This window comes from Scyliorhinus canicula, chromosome 8 (genome assembly GCF_902713615.1).
Source record: "Scyliorhinus canicula chromosome 8, sScyCan1.1, whole genome shotgun sequence".
In the NCBI taxonomy this organism is placed as follows: domain Eukaryota; kingdom Metazoa; phylum Chordata; class Chondrichthyes; order Carcharhiniformes; family Scyliorhinidae; genus Scyliorhinus; species Scyliorhinus canicula.
The window spans coordinates 55,295,477-55,317,202 of record NC_052153.1 but is presented as its reverse complement, the minus strand read 5'-3'; the positions used below and the strand labels follow the sequence as shown (position 1 = coordinate 55,317,202).

General features: G+C 45.8%; 1 protein-coding gene across 3 annotated transcripts in view; it reads right to left on the bottom strand.

Moving 5' to 3' along the window:
* focad (focadhesin) overlaps positions 1–21,726 on the bottom strand; it is a 366,162-nt gene that overhangs the window by 135,861 nt on the left and 208,575 nt on the right. For all 3 annotated transcript variants that reach the window (XM_038804621.1, XM_038804620.1, XM_038804622.1), the window contains exons 20-23: positions 20,352–20,499; positions 15,776–15,964; positions 5,112–5,233; positions 2,378–2,470 (exon numbers count right to left, since the gene is read on the bottom strand). In XM_038804621.1, coding sequence (XP_038660549.1) covers positions 2,378–2,470; positions 5,112–5,233; positions 15,776–15,964; positions 20,352–20,499 — 552 coding nt within the window. The remainder of the gene's footprint in view (positions 1–2,377; positions 2,471–5,111; positions 5,234–15,775; positions 15,965–20,351; positions 20,500–21,726) is intronic.

Genomic DNA, 21,726 nt, shown 5'->3' with positions numbered 1-21,726 from the left:
AACAACAACCACCCATCTCTCCTAGCCCACACTGCCCACCAATATGCCCAAACCCCCACAACATTTACAGACCTCTTTTCCTTCTAAAACAAATACAACAATCCCCTTATTTTTATCATTATTGCCCCTAGCCCAACAGAACCAGATCCATAACACACAAGAGCATACATATATTACACAAACACCCCTCCCTTCATACACAGAGTCCCAAACAGTCCTCTTCACACCGGCTCCAATTTCTCTCTCATGAAAGCCTCTGACTGCTCCTTGGTGTTAAATGAATAATCTTTTGAGCCAATAATGACCTGCAGCCTTAGAGTCATCAAATAATTGTAATGCAGAAAGAGGCCATTCAGCCCATTGATTCTGCACTGGCCCTTGAAAAGAGCACCCTATTTAAGCCCATGCCTCCACCGTATCCCTGTAACCGAACCTAACCTTTGTTTGGACAATAAGTGACAATTTAGCATGGTCAATCGACGTAACCTGTACATCTTTGGACTGTGGGAGGAAACCGGAGCACCCGGAGGAAATCCACGCAGACACGGGGACAAAGTACAAACTCGCACAGGCAGTCACCCAAGGCCGAAATTGAACCCGGGACTCTGGAGCTGTGAAGCAGCAGTGCTAACCACTGTGCCACCATGCCTTGCTGGGTACACCACCCCAAACCGTACACCCTTACTGTAAAGCGCCGGCTTCGCACCATGTGCTCGTCCCAGTCAATGGTCCGGATCCTCTTTGACCACTCCAAAACCTTCTCCTTCTTTTGATAATTATGGTAGCAGATACTTTCCTCCTTGCCCTACCGCTCGAACTGCCAATCCATCTGTTTACCAAATTTCTCCAGCTCCTGCACCAGCACAATGACCAACATGTCTAATGTAATGAGTGCAGCGGCCATCTTTCCTCCATCAACTTCTCAGGGCTACCCTCCTGCTCCTTCTCGAACTGAGCTTCTTCATTGACAATTTCAACATGCCTCTGCTGAGAAAAAATGTTCTCTAACCAGACTAAGGGCTTTTGGGCATCAAAACCGCCCAGAAAAAGGGTAAAAGGGATTGAAAACAAGGCCAGGAGCCACTTTTTGTGCATCTTGCTCTTACATGACGTAATCGGAAGCCCACTCCAAGTACTCTTTCTGTTAATGAATTTAAAGTATCCAATTAAGGGGTAATTTAGCGTGGCCAATCCACCTACCCTGCACATCTTCGGGTTCTGGGGCGAGGCTCACGCAGACACGGGGAGAATGTGCAAATTCCACACGGACAGTGCCCCGAGGCCGGGATCAAATCCGGGTCCTCGGTGCCGTGAGGTAGCAGTGCTAACCACTGCGCCACCGTGCTGCCCTCACTCCAAGTACTCTTTTTTTAAAAATAAATTTAGATTACCCAATTATTTTTTCCAATTAAGGGGCAATTTAGCGTGGCCAATCCACCTACTCTGCACATTTTTGGGTTGTGGGGGCGAAACCCACGCAGACATGGGGAGAATGTGCAAACTCCACACAGACAGTGACCCAGAGCCGGGATCGAACCTGGGACCTCAGCGCCGTGAGGCGGTTGTGCTAACCACTTGGCGACCGTGCTGCCCTACTCCAAGTACTCTTAGGAACTCTTTTTTTTCATCTAATTAGATGACAGTACAAAATTGGAAATGCTGGGAGAGCGAGCGCACTAACTGCGCACTGCCAAATCAGAACACTCCAAAAATAGATACCTGGAGTGTCCAGGCAATGTTACAAAACAGGCACTTCACACATATTGGAAACTATGACTTGAAAGTCTAATCAAGCTTAACATAAACATTGCAAAATGAACAGCACCATACTGAATAAATTGAGAAACTGTTTGAAGGACTGCTCTGAAGAACTTTGAAACAGAGGAAATAGGAGTAGTGGTCGGCCATTTGGCTCCTTGAGCCTGCTCTGCCATTCAGCTAGATACTGGCTGATCTGCTAACTCAATGCCATTTTCTTGCATGAACCCCATACCCTTTGATGTCTTTACTATCTAGATAACTATTCATCTCTGTCTTGAACATGCTCAATTACTGAGTCTCCACAGCCTTTTGGGGGAGAGTATCCCAAAGACTCCACACTCGGAATGAAAAAATTCCTCTTCATCTCAGTACTAAATGGCCTGCCCCTTATTCTGAGACTTTGTCCCCTCTAGACCAGGGAAACACTCTTCCTGTATCCATAGCTGTCAAGTTCTGTAAGGCACTTGTACTCTCATTCTTCTGAGAAAGTATTCAATCTGCAAAAATAGTTTGCAAAATTTAAGATGTAGAGTTACTGGCCATGATTATTAAGTTTTCATTTTGGAATGGGGTAGGAAACTGTTGCAGTCTCAAGAATTCTAACTTGTACATTTACCTGCAGAACTGCCTGGTATGTTCTTCCCATAAATCCCAGCCATGCCTGGGACAGCAACATCGATTTATGCCACTCAGAAGGTTGGATAGGCACCTAAAAGATTGACCAGACAATAATCATCAATTATCATGCACACAATTGTACTGTTTGATAATGCAGAAAATATTCACATCTTAATTCCAACCTTCACCATTTTAATTGTCACAGAATCTCTTTATGAAGTTAACAAAAGGTCCAAGAATGCCAAGAGAAGTGACAATTAGTGTCATTTTTTTAAAATCTCCCTCCTCCAATTATTCAGGAAAATGTGGAATATTTCTGAAACACTTTGGCCATTCATTTTTATGAATGAAAAGAGAAAGCTTCTCAGATCTGTTCAAACTGCTCCCAGAGGATCTCCCAGAGGATAACCCTCTGAAGACGTTCCCACAAATGTCCTGCTTCATCGAGATTGAATACATCATAAAGCCCACATTTTTGAAGTATTGCAGACAATGCTGATCAAAACCATTCATTTGTTATTTTGCAGGTGAATGCATTGGTTTCTTCAACCTTCACTTATGCGTTATGGCATGGACTATCCCCACCTTCCCTCATCTCTTCACCTTTCAAAAAATGACTTCAGAGCCACATGAGGAAGAATAGAGTTGCTGTTAACACAAAACAAAAACAAAAATCTTCAACCAGCTTGTCAATAGTAAGAGGGTAGGAACTGGGTGGGTCATCTTAGAGACTAAGAGGGTGATATAGGCTGAGAGGCGGAGGGTAAGGCTCCAACATTTTGGACTAAGAGGGTGATATAGGCTTAGAGGCACAACGTAAGGCTGGATGGAACATTTATTAAGTACTTTCATTACAACACCCTGGGAAAATGCAGCCAATTCCAGCGCCACTTGACGCTGAGTCACAACACGGTTGAAATGAACTTTTATTTTAAATTAGCAGAGGTCTTCGGCTGCCCAATATCTACAGTCGTCAGGTTTATAAAATTAAACAAAATTCACTTTTTATTTTTAACAGTAACTATAATTTAATAGGCAACAAATATAACTGCTTACCTATCTAATCTCAAACACCCATTCCCTTTTTACTTGCCCCACCCTCTACACACGCATAGGCAAACAAACAGAGGGAAAGGAGGGGTGTAAATAATTATGAAAATCCAAGGATAATTCTTTGTTTCAGATGGGCATCTTCCAGTTAGTTTCTTCTTCAGTCTAGGCTGTCAGATGGATGTTATCTTTTCTTTCAGCTTGTAGATTCACAGAAATAGCAGGCAGCCGGCATTTGAGAGAGAGTAGCAGCTTCTTCTTTCAGGGTCTAGAAGATTCTGCCTTCAGACAGTAGGCAGCACAGCAGAGAAAGAGCTGCTTCCGCCTTGGGAGTCCAATGGCTTCCCCTGGGTTCTCTCCGAAAACCCCCACCTGACAGGAATCACTTGCTGTCGGTTGCCGGGCAGAATACAGTCCCTGGCCAATCCATTGAATGCAAGACAACCAATCAAAACAAACCCTTCCAGTCTCTTGGGTGTCATAAAGTCCAGGTTCTTCTGCCCAAAATACAATACTTTATTACACAGTACACTAGTTTGACACTTTTGAGTTCCTTACTTCCTCTGCTCGACTTAAAGATACGTCTCCATTAACGATGCATGGAAAAAAAGCAATAAAAACAAAATAAAAGAAATAGGAATAAGGGAATCAACAGGAGGAGCCCTTACACTTTGCATAAGGATAGGGAGAAGCATCCCGGCCCTGGGTCACTGTCCGTGAGGAGTTTGCACATTCTCCCCGTGTCTGCGTGGGTTTCACCCCCACAACCCAAAGATGTGCAGGGTAGGTGGATTGGCTGCGCTAAATTGCCCCTTAATTGGAAAAAATAATTGGGTACTCTAAATTTTAAAAAAAAAAGGATAGGGAGAAGTAATATAGATTTGATAGCACAGGGCAGGGACTTGGTGTTCATGGTGATTTTTGAAGGTGGCCACATACACTGAAAGGGTCTGGGACTGTATGAATATAGTTGTTGAGTACAAAAGCAGGAAAGTTAGGCTGAATCTTTATAGAGCTTTGGTAAGGTCACAGGTAGAATATTATATCCAGTTCTGGTCACCACACTTTAGGAAGGACTGGAGGGCCCTTGTGCATTTCGGGGGAGATATGCCAGAATGGCTGCAGTGATGAGGAATTTTAGCTACGAGGTTAAGTTGGCGTTGTTCTCTTTGGAGCAAAGTGGTTTGGTTGATTGGCAATTTGATTGAGGTATACAAGATTATGACAGATTTAGATAAGGTGTACAAAGAAAAACTGTTCTAATTAACTGGTTGTACAAAGACACAGATTTATGGTTTTGGGCAAGACTTACAGAGGTGGTCCTTCAAGGCCCTGCCCGCATAGAATCGCGACCAGGTCAGGGCAGACAGGAACCCGGAGGAGGTCCCATCCTTGCAATAATTATGGCCACAACATTTTGTTGAAATGTGCTGCTTTCTGGGATCCAGGCCTTGGTCCCAGTCTGGACTCCCAAGAGTTTCCACAACTACCTGCTATTGGGGAAGTATAACAGACCACACATCAAGCCAAACTGTAGGAACTCTGACGTGCAGAAAACAGTTCCAGATTGTTCTATTGGCCAATAGGAAACTGCCTATTAAAAATACACTCAATCAGGTGCAATTCTGCGCAAACGCGAAATGTTTTTTGAATATATTTCACGAATGACATGAAAAACCTACCTCGTGGATAAGGGCCGCAAGCATCTGCTGGTAGTTACGTCCTCGACTCACAAGAAAGCGATTAATAGGCTTTCCATCTTTATCTATCTGAATGTGTAGATCATAGCAAAGCAATAAACCAGCTGCAAGAAAACAGTAACAGCTTTAACTGGATGACTAATTTTCAGGGAGACATAATAGAATGTAAGCTGCAACAACATCGCACCTTAATTAGCTGAATAATGGGAAGCTATCAGTGAAATACAAAAGCTTCATCGCAAGAGGTATAAACTGGAAATCCAGAGATAGGCACTGAACATGCTGCCACTTTTTCACTATAATCACCTTCCCATTCTTTGTTCAACCTTCTCGGTAAAAAAATAGAAACACTGAAAATTAAAAAATTAAAACTCTGACTCTTTAAGAAATTAATGTTGGGGATGTTCAGAGAATCTCTTGCTTTTTATTATCTGGAATATGCCGTAAACATATGTCAAGAGTTAATGGTGCTTTTAGAAGCTCTGGCCTCTTGGCTGCCAGAAAACAGCTAGCTGCTCCATTAACTTTTTCAGCCAGGCCTAAACGTCAAACCTGATATTCTTAATTGACCTGGATTTTGTGGGAGGAATAACCTTGAAGTTAGCAGCTCTCACTGTTATTAAGGAGCATAATTGCACAGCAGCCTCCTTTTGGCATCTGCACATGTGGAGTAGATGCTGGAAGTTACTGTTCAATTTGCCCTGCTCCTCCAAAAGCTTCACTCTGACAGTACCTCACCTGACAAAAAACCTTGACATTAAAGTATATGTAAGGGTGTGACTTTACAATAGATACCCAATTAACACAAGAAAAGATTAGGACCTATCCATTCAAATATGACTGAAGTTTTAACTGCACGCCAAACCGTTCGGGCAATATAAATCTAATATTCAAAATGTTTGCAGTTGCATTCCTTCAGATTTAAATTCAGACAAAAAAAATTCCTATCTCTTTCATCTCTCCTTGGTCCTATTGTTTTCTCTCTCAATTTTATATTGAATCAATTATTGTAACTTACACTTCCTGGTTCAGACCCTGTGCAGACTTTTTTAAAGTTGTAGAGGTACATTGTTGCTTGCCCTGTTTACCCAGGTCCCTGATCACCTACAGAATGTGCCAAGTGTACTAAATGCTCAATTACAGTAAGTTGTCACTCAAAAGTCCACAAAATGAATGTAAGCAGTTGTTCGCATCAGAAAAGGCAAGTGCTCTTCCTTTATTAACTGCTAAATTTAGTCTACTGAATTGGCATGATACTGACTCTCCTGACCTCTTGTCAAACAAATCCATGGCTGATTCCAACCACAACTTCACCGGTTTCCTGAAAGTTAACTGCATTAACCTACATTTAATTCCTAAAAATTAATGGAACTTCAATATGACTAAATCAACTGCGGAAGCTTTACTCAAAGTGCTCAAAATGTGAGGAGTAGGTGGGGAGCCTCCTCATCTCTCACTGTTTATACCTCTCTGGAAAGTTGAGTTTTCTTCCTTAATGGGAGACTGCAAATATGTTTTCTGTATATGAAAGATAACAGGTGGGCGAGCAAGATTCTGAAATAGAAATCCACAGAGGCTATGGGGATACAATAACGGTCTATAAGCCTGAACATGAGATAGAGCCTCAAATTAATTCACGCACAATTACTGTTGATGTGATGGAACTACATTAGGTCAGAAATTGATGATTAGAAACCTGAAATACTATAACCTCCAGAAGTGTCCACTGGGACAATTACAGCATTCTTTCTTGATCCTTGTGTTCAATAATCAACTGAGAGCGAATCCTTACATAGTTCTCAATGAATAAGGTATGCGTGCTGAATCAGTACTACATCACTCCATCATAGCCTGAAGTAACTTGTTCTCCTTCTGGAAGATAATGCAAAGTAGCTGTAGACCTCTGGTGACTCGGAGAAAGGCAGTCAACACTCACTTTGTACAATCGGATCCACCCATGCCTATTCCAATACTGGGGTCATATCCTACTGGAGTGGTCTTGGTTGGGTTGGTGTGACAGCCTGGGAACTAAGTTATATCAAAACATTTTGGGATAAGCTTTCAATAGCTGACAATAAGTACTATAATAATCCTTTATAAAATTACAATATTAAAACAGGTTATTTGGCCCCATCAGGGTTATGCCAATGCTCATGATCATGCACATACTCCCAATTTACTATCAACATATCTTTCTGTTCCTTTCTCCCGTATGTACTTAACCCAACTTTTGTTTATAAACAGCTATGTTATTTGCCTCAACCACTCCGCATGGTAGCAAATTCCACATGCGCAGCATTCTTTTGAATTCTTGTTGAACTTATTAGTAGCTATCTTGAATTTATAGCCCAAGTTGTGAACTCCCATACAAATGGAAATATCATCTCCTGGCCTACCCAATGAACTTGTTCATGATGTTGGAGAATTCACTCTCAATCTTCTCTTTTTTTTGAGAAAAGGGTCCCAAATCTCTTCAGTCTTTTCCGATCGTCATACTCTCTTATTTCAGTCTCATCCTTGTAACACTTTTCTACACTTTTTCCAATGCTTCTATATCCTCTTTATGTTACACAAAAATGCACACAGTATTCTAACTAAGGTTCCATAAGGTCGAACATAATTTCTCTGCCTTTGAATTCAATTTCCCGAGAAATGAAACCTGGTGTCTTGTCTAGCCTGATCATGGCTTTCTTAGCCTGCGTTTCCTGATTTGTAGACATTGCAATCACTTTGCACCTTTACCCCGTATAGGCTCTTATTTTCCAAGGAGAATGTGGTCTCCTTATTCCTCCTGCCAGAATGCAACAACTCACCTTTATCTCTACTGAAATTAATGTCATTTATACATCCATGCTGCAAGTTTGCTAATGGTGTCTTGAATTTTGTTGCAATCTTCCTCAGCATTAACTATACCCTCAACCCATTTAGGATCACTCACATATTTTGTTACCAGGCATGTGATTCCCAAGTTCATATCACTCACGCAAATGGTGAGCAACACCAGTAGTCCCTGCATCAATCCCTGTGTAACACCACTTGCTATTTTCCAGCAGTTTCAGTAGTAATTTTAATATATATTAATATATGAACCTACTATATGTTTTCTGTTTCATAGACAATTAGCCATGTATTCTGTGCTTGTCCTCTAACTCCACATGCTCTGATTGTCATGAGTCTATCGAATACATTACGAATGAAAGTCCATATATACCACATCTACTGCATTATCACTGTCTATTCTCCGTTACACTTCAAATAATTCACAATGGTTCATCATGTCTGAAATTCTCTTTTGAAATTCATGTTGATTTCTGTAGCCATCTGGGATGGCCACTTCCAAAATACAAAATGGACACTCGCAAAGAATGTAGGGAATTGTGGACAATGTCAGGAAAACAAGAAGGCACAGAGCCTGCATGCATATTGGAGAGACAGCTCCCAGACGGAATTGAAACTATAGGTCGATTAGCATATTGATGGCCCATCTCCGGGAACAAAGGAAAGATACTCAAGCAACCGATACTGTTTCAGACATCCCGGCGCCAGTTCCCCAAAGCCAAGCCAACGGCCACCTAAGACACGCCCAGCCATCAGGGCACCCACCCCTTTATTGGTCAAGATTGATAGCACTGATCAGGAAGCGGCCCAATTAATTGGGGCCAAGTTTAAGGCCCGCCTAAAAGCGCGCGATGCCCCTCCAGGTGTAAGAAGGAACCCCCACAAGAGATTAGCTCTCTTGGAATTGGCTCTCAAAGCAGAGAGACCCTTCCACCAGCTGCACCAGAAGCAAGTAAGTTCAAGATCAATGCTCGCTACCAGATGGACGACCTTAGCTGTTCTCCTGTTACCTCTTCGAACCCAACAACCTCAGATCCGAACAACGGCCATTGTTCCTCTGACTGAGTGGGCGCCCGAAGTTAAGTATAGGCATTAGCGTTAGAGATAGTTTAGTTTGTAGTACTTTGTGCATGAGTAGGTCTAACCGTGTGTGTAAATAAATAGTATTGACTTTGAACTAACTAACTGGTGTATTGGCTCTTTGATCAGTATTCGGGTGTGAACCTTATCGCTGTATCGAGATATCTGGCGACTCTAAAGCAAACATAATTAGGATTAAGGAAGGCAACCATATTGACTGCCATATTTATAACCAAATAAATATAGCAACACTTCTTTTCAGCTTCTAGATATTTTTCTATTCCACTGTCTTTACTAACGCTGACACTAAGCTAGTTAGCAAATAGTATTCTGGGTTTGTTCCATCTCCCTTTCTGAATATAGTAATAACATGAGTTGCCTGCTAGCTCTCTGCCACTTGCCTTTCTATTAATTTGCATACATACGATGCCGGTCGAGGGGTAGGGTGGCAGTGTTACACCAGGGCGGGGGGGACCGGCTTACTGAAGGGGAACTGAAGGTATTAGAAGGGGTAGGGATGAAGATCTGCCACTGTGGGGAACGGGCCGTGCGGGGACTGCGGGCATGTGGTTGGCCGAGAAAGAGTTATGACTGATCAGTGGGGAGGGAGGGTGAATAACCCCCCGATTTGGCTGGTCACATGGAATGTAAGGGAGCTAAATGGGCCGGTCAAGCGGGCCCCGGTGGTCTCGCATTTGAAGGGGCTGGGGGCGGGTGTGGCTATGCTCCAGGAGGTGCACCTTAGGGTGGCGGATCAGGTAAGGTTGAAAAAGGGGTGGATTGGGCAAGTGTTCCATGCGGGGTTAGATGCGAAGAACCGGGGGGGTGGCGATTCTGGTGGGGAAGAGAGTGTCGTTTGTGGCGTTGAGTGTGGTGGCGGATAGTTGTGGCAGATATGTGATGGTAAGCGGTTAATGTGCTGGTTAATGTGTACACCCCAAATTGGGACGATGCGGGTTTTATGTGGCGCATGTTTGGCTGGATTCCAGACCTTGAGATGGAGGGGTTTAATAACGGGAGGAGATTTCAATACAGTGCTGGACCCAGCACTGGATCGCTCCAGGTCCAGGACGGGTAAGAGGCCGGCGGCGGCCACAGTGCTGAGGGGGTTCATGGACCAGATGGGAGGGGTGGATTCTTGGAGGTTTATGAGGCCGGGGGCCAGGGAGTTTTCGTTCTTCTCCCACATCCACAGGGCTTACTCACGGATTTACTTTTTTGTCTTGAGCAGGGCGTTGATTCCGAGGGTAGTAGGGGCGGAATATTCAGCGATAGCCATCTCAGATCACGTCCTGCATTGGGTGGAACTAGAGCTGGGGGAGGGGAAGGATCAACGCCCGCTGTGGAGGTTAGAGGTGGGGCTGCTGTCGGATTAAGAGGTATGCGGGTGGGTCCGGAGGTGCATAGAGGGGTATCTAGAAATTAATGATAATGGGGAGATGAAGGTGCGGGTGGTCTGGGAGGTGCTGAAGGCGGTGATTAGGGGGGAGCTGATTTCCATCAGGGCACATAGGGAGAGGGGGGAGAAAAGGGAGAGGGAGAGGCTGGTGGACGAAATAGTGAGGGTGGACAGGAGGTATGCGGAGGTCCTAGAGGAAGGGCTGTTGAGGAAGCGTCGTAGTCTCCAAGCGGAGTTTGATATATTGACCAGCAGGAAAGCAGAGGCGCAGTGGAGGAGGGTGCAGGGGGAGGTATACGAATACGGGGAAAAGGCGAGTCGGATGCTGGCGTACCAGCTCCGGAAGCGGGAGGCGGCTCGGGAGATAGGGGGAGTTAGAGATGGAGGAGGGAATCTGGTGTGGAGTACGAGGGGCATTAACGGAGTGTACAGGACCTTCTATGAGGAGTTATACCGGTCAGTGCCCCCAGTGGAGGAGGGAGGAATGGACCGCTTTCTGGGCAAGCTCAGGTTTCCGAGAGTGGGGGAGGAGCAGGTGGAGGGGCTGGGGGCACCAGTTGGGCTGGAGGTGCTGGTTAATGCGATGGGGAGTATGCAGTCAGGGAAAGGCACCGGGACCCGATGGGTTCCCGGTTGAATTTTATAGGAAGTTTTCAGACCTGCTGGGCCCGCTGCTAGTGAGGACCTTGAATGAGGCGAGGGAGGGGGGGGGCTTTGCCCCCGACGATGTCCAGGGCGTTGATCTCACTGATTCTGAAGCGGGATAAGGACCCCCTTCAGTGTGGATCATATAGGCCGATTTCGCTCCTCAACGTGGATGCAAATCTGCTGGCCAAGATATTGGCCAGGAGGGTGGAGGATGTGGTGCCGCAGGTCATACACGAGGATCAAACGGGTTTTGTGAAGGGGAGGCAGTTGAACGTTAATGTGCGGAGGCTTCTCAATGTCATAATCATGCCGGCGGTGGATGGGGAGGCGGAGATAGTGGCGTCGATGGATGCAGAGAAGGCCTTTGACAGGGTGGAGTGGGGATATCTTTGGGAGGTTTTGAAGAGGTTCGGATTTGGTGAGGGATTTATTAGGTGGGTGAGGCTGCAGTATGATGCCCCGGTGGCGAGTGTGGTTACGAATGGGAGGAGGTCGGAGAACTTTCGACTGTACCGGGAGACGAGGCGGTCTCCCCTGCTGTTTGCGCTGGCGATCGAGCCCCTGGCCATGGCGCTGAGGGAGTCGAGGAACTGGAGGGGGATAGTGGTGGGGGGGGGGGGGGGGGAGCATCGGCTGTCGTTGTACGCGGATGATTTATTGTTGTACGTGGCAGACCCAGTGGGGGGGATGCTGGAGGTGATGAGGATTCTTGGGGAGTTCGGGAACTTCTCCGGGTAGATGCTCAATGGGGGGGGAAGAGTGAGCTGTTCGTGGTGCATATGGGGGACGAGGAGAGAGAGATAGGGGGGCTCCCGCTGAAAAGGGCAAAGATGAGTTTCAGATACCTGGGGGTCCAGATAGCCAGGAGCTGGGGGGCCCTGCATAGGCTCAACTTTACGAAGCTGGTGGAGCAGATGGAGGAGTAGTTTAGGAGGTGGGATGTGTTGCCACTCTCCCTAGTGGGCAGGGTCCAGTCGGTCAAAATGACGGTGCTCCTGAGGTTTCTGTTCCTATTCCAGTGTCTACCTATCATGATCCCGAAGGCTTTTTTCAGGAGGGTCAGTAGGAGTATTATGGGGTTTGCGTGGGCGCAGAAGACCCCGAGGGTGAGGAGGGTGTTCCTGGAGCGGGTGAGGGAAGTGGGGGGGTTGGCGCTGCCCAACCTGTGTGGGCTGCGAACGTGGCAACGATACGTAGGTGGGTGATGGAAGGGGAGGGGGATGCATGGAAGAGGATGGAGGCGGCGTCCTGTGTGGACACGAGCCTGGAGGCGCTGGTGACGGCGCCGTTGCCGCTCCCCCGAACAAGATATACTACGAGTCCGGTGGTGGTGACAACCCTCAAAATTTGGGGGCAGTGGAGGTGGCATAGGGGGGAGGTGAAGGCTTCAGTCTGGTCCCCGATACGGGGGAACCGCCGGTTTGTACCAGGGAGGATGGACGGAGGGTTTCTGAGCTGGCACAGGGCGGGTATCAGGCGGATGGGGGGCTTCTTTCGTGATGGGAAGTTTGTGACCCTGGAGGAGTTGGAGGGAAGGTTGGGCCTCCCCCCAAGGAATACCTTCAGCTATATGCAGATTAGGGCATTCGTTAGGCGGCAGGTGGCGGAGTTTCCACTGTTGCCACCAAGGGGGGTTCAGGACAGGGTGCTTTCGGGGACGTGGGTTGGTGAGGGGAGGATCTCGGCAATCTACTAATTGATGCAGGAGGGGGAGGAGGCCTCGGTGGAAGAGCTGAAGGATACGTGGGAGGAGGAGCTGGGAGAGGAGATCGATGAGGGGACGCGAGCGGATGCTTTGGGGAGGGTGAATTCTTCCTCTTGCGCACGGCTTAGTTTAATCCAACTAAGGTGCTGCATTGGGCGCACATGACTGGGACAAGGCTGAGCCGGTTCTTTTGTGGGGGGGAGGACAGGTGTGGCAGGTGTTCGGGGAGCCCAGCAAACCACATGTTTTGGGCGTGCCCTGCGTTGGAGGGCTTTTGGAGGGGCGTTGCGGGGACGTTGTCAAGGGTGGTTGGCTCCAGGGTGGAGCCGGGCTGGGGCCTCGCAATTTTCGGGGTAGCATCGGAGCCGGAAGTGCAGGAGGCGAAAGAGGCCGGTATTCTGGGCTTTGCGTCCCTGGTAGCCCAGCGCAGGATTCTTTTACAGTGGAAGGATGCGAAACCCCGAGCACGGAATCCTGGATCAACGACATGGCTGGGTTCATCAAACTGGAGAGGGTTAAGTTTGCCCTAAGGGGGTCGGTGCAAGGGTTCTTCCGGCGGTGGCAGCCGTTACTTGTTCGCTATAGAGGATGTGTATTTGGTTTCATGGTTTCATGTTCATTATTTTTGTTAATTTATTGCTTTTGTATTTGGGGGGGGGTTTACTGTTTTTCTCTTTTCTTTTGTTTTGTTGGTTAAAGATTTGTTGAAAATTTGAATAAAAATTATTTAAAAAAAACTTTTTTTCACACACTATCAAGTCTGCTAACTTTTCATTTCTGCAGCTGCTGCTTTACTAAACTGCACCCTCACCTCCACCTTGATGCACCAATCCTCAATAAAATCATTACTCTCTCTCGCAACCAGGCCATTTCCCCCGGTACATCCCTCACCTTCATTCCTTTAAGTTCTTGGGAAGCAACCTTGAAAAAATGTGGACAGTTGGTTTAACCGTTCAATGCCAGATCTGTCTGGAGCATGTAAAATGCTATTGGGTCCTGTTCCCATTTGCTGAAACTACTCACTGTTCCAGGATCATCCTGGATGCAAAGATAACCCCTGGCTTCTTCCCCCTACTGCAAGCTGTCTTTTTGAATCCCCATCCCCTCCTCTTCCACCCTCACCTTCAACCATAAGTACAAATAGCTCATGGATTGCTTTGTCACAAAGATTGAGGCCATTCCAACAGCTACTTCTGCTGCATTCTTCCCTTCTACTAGTCACAGGGCAACATTTACTTCAAAGCTCCCCCCTGGCCCTAGCACTGAACTTATATCATTCTCCAGTTTCTGGACCATCTCCCTTGAGATCTCCTTTGAGATCATCTTGCCATGAGACCGAACTGCTCTCTTTAAACTATTCCTGTCAATTGCTGACCACCCAGCATCCCCTCCTATTCCCTATGTGACCATATTGTTCACTCCCTTCGGGTGCTGTTCCGCCTTCCTTTAAATCAGACATCATCACTTCTTTCATCAAAAGAGCTGGTCTTTTCCCATGTCTCAGCCCATTTGCTGCTGAAGCTCTCACTCCTGCCTCTGTGACCTCTAGACTTGACTACTCCAGTGCATTCCTGGCTGATCTATCACATTCTCCCCCACCTGCCCTCCCCACTCCCCTATAAACATGAAGTCATTCAAAACATTGCTGTCTGTGTCTTCACTCATACAAAGTCCTGTTTACCCATCAATCTCGCATGTGCTGAGCTATATTGGCACCCAGTCAAGCAACGTCAACGTATTAAAATTCTCATCATTGTTTCAAATCTCTCCATGGCATCATCGTGTAATCTCCTCCAGCCCCACAACTTGCTGAGATATTGGTGCTCATCGAATTCTGGAATGTCGTGCATCCATTATTTTAATGGCTTCACCATTAGTGGCTGTGCCTTCAGTTATCTTGAGCCTCAGCTCAGGAATCCCTCTCTGCCTCTCTACCTTTCTCCTTTAAGGCACACCTTAACATTAGCATTTCTATCACCTTTTGTGGTTCGTTGTCATGATTTGTTTATAATGTTCCGTTTAAGTGTCTCAGAAGGTCTAATTTTGCTAAAGGTGCTATTATAAGCATAAATAGTGGTTGTTAATGGCTAACAATTGAACTTCTATCTAACTTGAGGGTGTTCATGTGTCTTGGGGAAATTAGGCATGGGCATCCTTACAGGCAGTAACACATTCCAATGTGTTGCCTTCAGCGGTTGTCTTCGATGAACAATAATGTCGACAATTATCTTATGATTTCACCACTGGGAAGAATCCAAAGTATTCAATTCATTTTTAAGTGTACTTTGCAGAACAGTGCAAGATCAGTTAAAAGCAAATTTCCTAATGGGACAGTGTTTCCAGATGGTTTTGTCCTGCAGAATGTTAACAACAGCTTACCTCTGTGAAGGTGAAATAAATCAGAAATCTTTTTACACAGTGTATTTTTAAAAAGTATACTAAACAACCAATACAAGGCTATTAAAGAAATGCAGGGCCTTCAATCACCTTCACAGTTACGTTTTCATTCATACCTTATAGAGAGATTTAAGTTAGATGTGATTTGTGGAATCCTCCCAAACATTGACAGGAGGCAACTTCCACCTGACAGAAACGTATATACATGAGGACTTAACAATTCTATTAAACCAAAATGCAAAAATATAAGTCAAATATCCTATGCAGTCTCAAGAATCCCAGAGGTATGAAATGTATTTTTCAAGCACTCTTTTTTTCCAAACATTCATCCCCTACACTTTGAGGTAGATCGGTGACATCTGCAGCAAGTGCAATGGGCAGGAGAGGGGTAGATGTAGCTTTGTCTAGTTTTAGAGAGCAACTCTCTATTATCAGTTGCAGTTTTTATTGGATTACATTGACATGTGTAAAATGGCACTGCAATGATTAAACTGGTTTGATTTGTGAAACTTCTGGGAATGCAGATAAGGGAACAGCAGTGCCCAAACACTTTGTCAAAAAGATTGATCACTAATTCACCTGCCAGGCCAGACTTCAGTCCAGGTTGTTTGTTCTTCTCATATGTCTTGAGCATGAAGTTCGGAATCCCTGCTACAGTCTTCCCTTGGTCAGAGCGCACGGTTCCGCCTCGGAGTGCTGAATAATACACCCCGCGGGGCATCACAGTCAATTCTTGGGTCACAAGGGATGACAAAAGCTCTTCAAAAGCTGCGAGGAAAAGGTCAAAGGATTACTACTTCTGGCTGTCACGATGGACAAAATTAGTAACTGCAAGTTCAAATTTAAATAGCATGGTCAAGACAATTGCTCCCATGTGTTATCTTGACTTCGGGTTCACCTCTGCCTAAACCTTTATTCAGGAAGCTACCAGTAAGCAATGTCAGATGGTCCATTGAAGAGACAAATGCTTTTAACTCTTTGCTCCTCAGTGATTAATTACTATGTTGTCAACACTCGCCCCAGGACACACAACCCTGTATTAGACAGAGAAAAGAATGACTGCATTCTGCCTTCCAAGGCAGCCAGGAAGAGCTTTAGTCACAAACTTTATTCAAAATTAAAGCAAACTATGATCAAGACTTAAAACCAGAAGTTCAGACCCAAGGATGTGAAAAGTTACTTCCTGCGTATTATTGTCAGATCATTAAGAAGAAAGGTACAAAGATTGGCAGATCCGTGGGTGTAAATCAGCCAAACCATTTACTTGTTTTTTAAAACTATTTTATTGCAGGTATTTTCAAACATATACAGAACAGAAACAAGCAAACAACAACAGCAACAGTAAACCACACACAATTAACACGATTCCCCCATATCGCCCCCTCTACCCCCTCCTTTTATACCCAGCACCACCCCCACTACCAAATCCTAAACAAAAGACAAAGAACTCCGCCACCTGACCGTCCCACAGGGGCTGTTTAGCTCACAGGGCTAAATCGCTGGCTTTGAAAGCAGACCAAGGCAAGCCAGCAGCACGGTTCGATTCCTGTAACAGCCTCCCCGAACAGGCGCCGGAATGTGGCGACTAGGGGCTTTTCACAGTAACTTCATTTGAAGCCTACTCGTGACAATAAGCGATTTTCATTTTCATTTCACATTGACTTGTTGATGTCCCTTAAAGAAGTCAATGAACAGCCTCCACCTTGTGGAGAGTCCGTCCTCCTCCCCTCTTATTGCGAACTTGAATTTTTCTCGGTGGAGGAACTCTGCCCAGTCGCTCACCCATGCCCCCACTTTCAGCGACTCCGAATCCCGTCAGCACAGGAATATCCGTCGCTATCAGAGAGACAAAGGCGACCGCGTCAGCCTCTCTCTCCACCTGCACTCCCGGATACTCCAACATCCCAAATATTGCCATCCACGGGCTTGGTACCACCTCAAGCCCCAAAATCAGCAACATTACATAGAACATAGAACAGTACAGCACAGAACAGGCCCTTCGGCCCTCGATGTTGTGCCGAACAATGATCACCCCACTTAAACCCATGTAACCCGTATACCCGTAACTCAACAATCCCCCCATTAACCTTACACTACGGGCAATTTAGCATGGCCAATCCACCTAACCCGCACATCTTTGGACTGTGGGAGGAAACCGGAGCACCCGGAGGAAACCCACACGCACACGGGGAGGACGTACAGACTCCACACAGACAGTGACCCAGCCGGGAATCGAACCTGGGACCCTGGAGCTGTGAAGCATTGATGCTAACCACCATGCTACCGTGAGGCCCCGCTACGTTGGCAAACTCTTTCCAGACGCCCTCCATCTTCAGAACATATGCTTAAAACATATGGACATGGTTCACTGGACTCCCTGCACACCGCCCAGACCTATCTTCCATCCCTGGAAAAACGGACTCATCCTCGACCCTGCCATATGAGCCCTTTACACCACCTTAAAATGTACCAGACTCAGTCTGGCACAAGGCAAAGAAGAGTTTATCCTCCGCAGTGCCTCAACTCCACACCTCAACTTGCATCGTCCCTCTCAACTCGTCGCCCTACTTGTGCAGGACCTCCTCCACCGGGCGGCCTCCCTCTCCATCAGCTCCCCAGATATATCTGACGCCATGGCTTTGCCGATCTCATCCTCGGACATTAGCTTGTCCTGTAAACCCATTTATTTGTTGTAAAATCACTTAGGCACTTGAACAGAATATGTATTTAGTAAAAAGGCAATTTACAGTAATCATTACCCTAAATTTTAAAAAAAGAAAAAAAACTGTAATGTGGGTCATGTGCGGAGAGGAGGAATCGCAGATGAAAACTTAAAGGTGCTTTTTGAGCATTAGGTCAACCTTCACACTAACTGAGGATAATCTTCACGTTTCAAAATTGATACGCAATCTTGGGTCTCTCACAGCCTAATAACTACAGATGCATTAAAGCAGACGATGATGATTCAACCTGATACATGTGACGAAAGTAAGAAATTGGGATATATATTTTATTTTACATTTGTGGCAGTAATGCTAAAACCTAGGTTAAGGTACATATTTGTTGCAGTAATATTATTAAAGAACCTAGATTAGGGGGCGGGATTCTCCGAGCTCCACGCTGAACTGGAGAATTGGCGCAACCGCGCCACGCCGCCCCGAAGCCGGCACACAATTCTCCGAGGAGCAGAGAATCGGCGTCATTTGAGTCGGCGCGTTTGGCGCGGCGCTGGTCGTGGGTGGGCCGCCGATTCTCCGGTCTTGATGGGGCGAGCGGCTGCACGGGAACGGCAGAGTCCCGCTGGCGACGTCCACACCTACCCGCAGCCGGCGGGAACTCTGCGTGCACAGTCGGGGAGTGGGGGAGAGGGCTCCGTAACTGGGGAGGGCCCCCGATGGGGTCTGGCCTGCGATCGGGTCCCACCAATCAGCGGGCCGACTTCTCCAGCCCTGGCCTTATTTTGTTACGCGACCGGCCCCTGAACCCCCGCGCCATGTTGTGTCGGGGCCGGCACGTTGAAGAAGTCCCTCGTGCATGTGCGGGTTGGCGCGGCGCCACTTCGCATGCGCAGGTTGGAACGGCGCCACTGCGCATGCACGGGTTGTCGCGGCACCCGGTTGCCGCCGGGAAGGGAGGCTGGAGCGGCGTTAACCGCTTCAGCGCCGTGCTGGCCCACTGTGGTGGCCAGAATCGGTAGTGCCCGCGCCCGTTTCACGCCATCGTGAAACGCAACGGTGTTCACAACGGCGCGGACACTCTGACTCCATTTCAGAGAATCCCGCCCAGGGTATCCAGACTCAGTGTCTGCTTAAGCTGTAACTAAGAGGTTGTGAAAGGTATGCTGATGATTAATTTTAACCGTTTACTTTCTTGCAGAGAGATGCCTAACGCAACATTCTTATGATTGCTGGAGATTCCCTGGAGAGTAGATAAAATCTGACGTATTGTATGTAGACCTAGCTAAACAAATGATAGAACATCATAGTGGGATAAAGATGATGTTATTCATGGGAGGAGCCAGATCTGTCTGTAGTTTTGTAGTTTGATATAGGTTTGGGACTTTGCTAAAAGTTTTTAAGTTGAAGAGCAGCTTTGCCAACTGCTGTCAGGCTGAGTAGAAGCTTCTGTTAAGACACTTCACTCCCTCACAGACCAATACATTATTCCTAAGGTGTGGTGCTTGGAACTGAATAAAATATTCCAGGTGTGGTGAAACCAGAGCTTTATACAGCTGTAGCAAGATACAAAACCTTCGTATTCTAATCCTCTATAGATTCCACATCACCTGGGGTTAAGATTAGTGGCGAGGCCGAACAAGACTAGCATTTCTTCCATGCTTTCTAGTACTGTTCTCGAATATAATCATTTTTGGAAATGTTCTGGGCCATTACAAAGGTCATGGACATCACCTGATTCCTCTTAAATGCAATCTTTCGTCTATGCATTTGACGATATCCTAAAGTGGCAGCACAGTAGCACAGTGGGTAACACTGTGGCTTCACAGCTCCAGGGTCCCAGGTTCGATTCCGGCTTGGATCACTGTCTGTGTAGAGTCTGCACGTTCTCCGCGTGTCTGCGTGGGTTTCCTCCCACAAGTCCCAAAAGACTTGCTAGTAATTAGGTAATTTGTACATTCTGAATTCTCCCTCTGAGAACAGGTGCAGGAATGTGGTGACTAGGGGCTTTTCTTAGTAACTTCATTGCAGTGTTAATGTAAGCCTACTTGTGACAATAAAGATTATTAGAATTATTATTATTATAAGTGGTAGATTCGCAACATTTTCAATCCTCGAGGCAATAAGATGCACTGTCCCTGCAATGTCAAAACCCCAACACAACAATAAAAGTGCAAACTGTGGTTAATCATCGAATCCCTACAGTGCAGAAGGAGGCCATTCAGGCTTTAGAAACCCACACAGACATGGGGAGAAAGTGCAAATGCCACGCCAAGTCGCCCGAGGTCAAAATCGAACCTGGGTCCCAGGCGCTGTGAGGCAATGTGCCACCGTGCCACCCCATGCTAATGTTCAGAAGCCTTGACGCTTATCTTCCAGAATCAATGTTTTATATCGTTTTTTTAAATATGTTTTTTCTGCTACAAATAAATGTTGCTGATTAATCTTTAAATGGAATAGTTAGCGGTCACAGAACATACCAGAGAGCACAGGAAGCGGAGTCATTAAAAGCAGCTTCATGTAAGATGCACCTGGGACCGAAAGATCTTCTTCCTTCTCTTCTTCCTCCCCTTCCACATTCATTTCCATCTCATCGTCTTCATAATCATTTTTTCTTTCTGGCCTTACCTAGGAAGAAAATACAACATTCTTACATTATCAATCTTCCACTCCTTTTCAAATTATAATTTGACTATATAGACATGTATATTTCTGACGTTCTACATGGAAACTTGATCAAAAATTTCCACAAATACTTTTTTTCATCTTTAATCGCCATAGGTCATCCAAGCAATGAAGAAAGGAAGGCTCCAATTAAAAATAAAATATAAAGATAATGTTCAAAGAACACAAAAGCCGCATTAATAGGCCAAAAGTTGTTTCTGGAGCTTGTGTATTCACTGCCTTGCCTCAGAGACTGATATTTCTTGGGTACTTGCTAAAAATATCTTTGCAAATGTCAGGTCTAACTTTTCAGTCACCTTAAGGTGGGATCACTCCAAAGAGATAACGTGGGCCCAAAAAGACCACAGTGAGGATATTGCGCCATTGGAAAGGAGGCATGGTGAAATTTTAACTTGCCGAAAAGCCACCATAAATGACAAGGTCAGCTAACTTAAAACTTATAGAAAACGTGGAAAAGAATGGGAGTTAAATGCACTCTATAGTGGTCAGCAATAACACAACATATCTGAAGAGGAGGCAGAGACTTAATGCGGGAACACATTGCAAACTGGGTGCATATTATCCTATATTACAATAGTGATTACATTTCAAAAGTATTTGAGTCACTGTAAAGTGCTTTGGGTCATTCTGAGGTCATGAATGGCATCATATAAAAACAAGTTTTCTTTTTTCTTTCAGAACCTCACCAGAGCAGCCAAGTTGAATTAACTGCTTCCCTCAACCTTTCCTTGAATACTGATGGGTATGGATATTTTGAAAAGATTGGAAGCTCGGAAAAGGTGGTTGGGTAGTTCTCTTGATCAAGGATGCCATTAGGACAGTAGCAAGAGATGACCTTAGTTCAAAAGAGCAAGGTGTAGAATCAGTTTGGGTAGAGGCAACAAATAGGAAAAGCAGGAGATCACTTGTGGGAGTAGTTTATAGGCCTCCTAACAGTAGTTATTTACAGGAAGAAATAAATGGGGCTTGCAAAAAAAATACTGCAATGATCATGGGTGACTTTAACATGCTCACATATTGGAAGAATCAGATTGGCAAAGGTGGCCTGGAAATAAGTTAATTGAGTGCATGAGAGACAACGCACTGATTGCAATCTTCCAAAAAGCCTTTGATGCTGGAAGGATCCAGGGGACTGGAAAATAGCTCATGTAGCACCTTTATTCAGAGAAT